The 3,449-nt window shown below is 38.2% G+C and overlaps 2 protein-coding genes across 2 annotated transcripts in view; one reads left to right on the forward strand and one right to left on the reverse strand.

Annotated features, from left to right (window-relative positions):
- CBG09197 overlaps positions 1 to 372 on the reverse strand; it is a gene marked incomplete at both ends in the record, with an annotated part of 15,992 nt that extends 15,620 nt beyond the window's left edge. The window contains 2 exons of the mRNA XM_045244504.1: positions 100 to 274; positions 322 to 372. Coding sequence (XP_045100868.1) covers positions 100 to 274; positions 322 to 372 — 226 coding nt within the window. The remainder of the gene's footprint in view (positions 1 to 99; positions 275 to 321) is intronic.
- Positions 373 to 1,644: 1,272 nt separating this feature from the next.
- On the forward strand, positions 1,645 to 2,233 carry CBG00001 (the record flags this gene model as incomplete). Its single annotated transcript, XM_002642583.2, has 2 exons — positions 1,645 to 1,791; positions 2,012 to 2,233. The coding sequence occupies 2 exons, from the start codon at positions 1,645 to 1,647 to the stop codon at positions 2,231 to 2,233; spliced, it is 369 nt and encodes a 122-aa protein (XP_002642629.2).
- Between the last annotated feature and the right edge of the window lie 1,216 nt (positions 2,234 to 3,449).

Here is a 3,449-nt window from a genome sequence, read left to right on the forward strand (position 1 = left end):
GAATCGAGTCCGGTCCACAATGTGGTGTATCCACGAGTGTCAGCCAATTGCTTCACTGCAAATTAGAAACTCTATGTGCTGCGTTTAATTGGAACATACTGTAGCTAAAAGCATTTGGGAGGAAATACGCATTTCTTCCAGCGCAAATGAGGGTCTTTCCAGTCGACAGCGGGAAGGGTTCGTGGCCAAGTTGAATGAGGGTTCGGGTGACTGTCAATGGCAATGACAGCGAACTCAAAGCAAGCTTAGCGATGAGATTCTTAGCGAATTTCTCCTGAAACATTAGAAGTTCAATTAAGCAAACGTTTCAACAAAACTAACATCCTCTGGAGCGAGTCCAAGAAAAGCGTCCTGTTGGTTTCCTTCAGCCATATTTATCTGAAATTAGTTTCTTGAAACATCTTGAGTCATTTTTAATCGAATAAATATCAAATAGTTGATAAAACTAGAACATTCTGGAGAAAACAGAGAGATTGTGAAACTAGGGGATGGATGGTCCTTATATAGGCATGGGGGATCTCTTATCTTAAAAGTTGTATCTCATCTCTAAATTCGAAAAACTTCAGGCACATTTTTCCTGGGAAATTCTACAGTAATCTGAGGGAAGGAATAATACAATAAGACCTTTAAATCGTATCTAATCCGCCAAACTTATGGAACAATGTTAACATCTGAAAATTTTGGTGTTATATTTATTCTGAAATTACCAGCTGCCTCTCCCCTTTGTTAGTTAGCTAGCGCCGACTCGCTGAGCTACGCGCTTGCTGCTGCCGACCGGCAATTTCAAAATTTTGAATTCGCGCCAAATCTGACGTCATTGGTTTTTCGGTCTTCACTCTTTTCAAAATTGGCATAGAACGCTGAAAATAAGACCAAATTGAAGGAAATTAAACATTACATCTGCCAAATCAGAAAATTTCATTTTTCAATTAAAATTTCCAGCTGCTCCCCTCCTTTGTTAGTTCGACAAGTCTAATTTCTGATCATTGAAACACAAAGTTATATAACTCAAAAATTTTATGATCTTGCTAGAATTTTTCATTTCCAATTGACATTTTTCCCATCTTCTTCTTCTTCTTCTTCTTCTTCTTCTCCCAAAACTTTAAAAAAACTGATCAAAGAAGAGGGATAAATTGTGCTCTGGGAGCTGATGGAGCACACGTGAACACATCAAAGAAGAAGGGACCGCCCTTTTTTCCTAGAGCAAGAGCCAGAAAGAATTTCATTTTTCTCACAACACACAAACTTTTGAGTGGCAGCAGCTCCTTTGAGAAAAAAGAAGAAAAAGGATGACTTTTTGCGAAAATAAGGTGAGATTTTTTTAATTTTCAAAGGTCTTCTGAATCTGTTGGACCCATCCAAACTCTCTAAAAAAGCCAAAAAGAAATAAAAAGCCCACCGGACTTGAACCCGCGTCGCGTGGGCAAAAGCGCAGCCCGCAACCACTATACCACGGTCGACCACAAGTGAACAAGGGCGTAGATGGCGTAGACAATACGCGGCCTTTTGTGAGTGGGTGGCGAGCCACGACGACATTCATGAAAAGTCGAAAATTTTCAAAAATTTCAAAAATCTCAAAATTTCCAGAATCTCCCCAAACCACCGTCGGATCGATGTCAAGTGGTGGTCATCTCCATTCTGAGTATGATTCTGGATTTCTATCTCAAGTACAATCCCGACAAACATTGGGCTCATCTATTCTACGGAGCAAGTCCAATTTTGGAGATTTTGGTCATTTTTGGAATGTTGGCGAACTCGGTGTATGGCAACAAATTGGCTATGTTTGCTTGTGTGAGTTTAGTGGAGTAGGAACTCGCAGCTCGCTGCCGACCGACAATTTAAATTTTTGAATTCCCGCCAAATCTGGCGCCGAAGGATTTTTGGCCATAACTCGGCTCAAACTTAGTATAGAACGCTGAAACAAGCACCAAATAAATTTTACATATGCTGAAACCAAAAAAAAATAAAATTTCCGAATTTTCCAAAAAATTAGCAAAATCGAATTTTCCAGGTCCTCGACTTGGTCTCTGGCGTGTTCTGTCTTTTGACTCTTCCAGTCATTTCTGTTGCTGAAAATGCCACTGGTGTCCGCTTGCACCTTCCATACATCTCCACTTTCCATTCGCAGTTTTCTTTCCAAGTCTCAACTCCAGTGGACCTTTTCTATGTTGCCACTTTCCTTGGATTCGTCTCCACGATTCTGATTCTTCTCTTCCTGATTTGTGAGTTTTGAGGGAATCGGGGTTTTAAACGTTTTTAGACTTCAGGATTTTGACATTTGAGAAATTTTGAGCCAAAATTCACTAATCTCGGTGAAAAACTAGTTGAGTTACAGGCGGTTACCGTAGACCTTGTAAAAAAGCCTATGCCTGGTTTGAGTCAATTTATCTCGATACCTGTAAAAGATATCAAAAAGTTGTCAACTGATGAAATGTTACTAATATTGTGATAAAATTTTTATTAGTTAAAAACTTTTTGATATCTCTCATAGGAACCGAGGTGAATTACGTCAAACTTGACTGTGTGCCGATAGGTGCCGCTGCTAGGGATCTCCCACCCTCACAACTTTGAATCAATTTATCTCGGTTCCTGTGACAAATATCTAAAAGAAGTTTGATAACAAAATTTTTATCATACTATCAGTAATATTTTATCAGTTGAGCACTTTTTGATATCATTCACAGAAAACGAGATAAATGGGGATAAAGCTGGGCACCACCTCTAACAAAAATTGTCCTTGGAGCGCGTTTTCCTTTGAACCAATTCATCTCGGTTCTTATGAATAAATCAGGTCAAAGCGGACAGTATGCGGGCCGCTTCTAGGGAGCACCCACCCTCACAACTTTGAATCAATTTATCTCAGCTTCTGTAAGAGATATCAAAAAGTGGTCAACTGATAAAATGTTTATTATATTGTGATAAACATTTTGATAAAATGTAAAATGTTTGTGATAATATAAGACGGTTGAAATTTGAAGAATTTTTTTCGCAGTATAGAAATAGCTCGAATTGATGATTTCCTGTACCATGTATTATTTATTTCAGTTGCACCAGATTTCTGAATTTTCTGTACAAAAATTATAAATTTTCCAGAAATTATTCTTAGTTATAGAAAATGTTTATTTGATGGACCTGAAAATGATATTGAACAAAAAAAAAAGGTGGACAAATTAAAATTGGAGAGTGTAGACATTTGGGACAGTGTGGATAGTGTAGTTGTAGTTTGCTCAAATCCAGGTGACAACCAATCTTCCTGCATTTTGAACTTTTCGTTGCTCTGTGCATTCTTTTCTTCTACAGGTACATAATCGGTTCGCCTCCCGATTTTGTACTTTTTCAAAGGAAAAAAAGGTCACGCCAAATTCAAGTATTATTTGAATTGTGCCACGAGAGGGAACAAAATCGGTAGGCAAACCGATTCTGTACCTAGTGAAACATTCAAATTTTTT

Source organism: Caenorhabditis briggsae (assembly GCF_000004555.2).
Source record: "Caenorhabditis briggsae complete genome, chrIII, whole genome shotgun sequence".
In the NCBI taxonomy this organism is placed as follows: Eukaryota; Metazoa; Nematoda; class Chromadorea; order Rhabditida; family Rhabditidae; genus Caenorhabditis; species Caenorhabditis briggsae.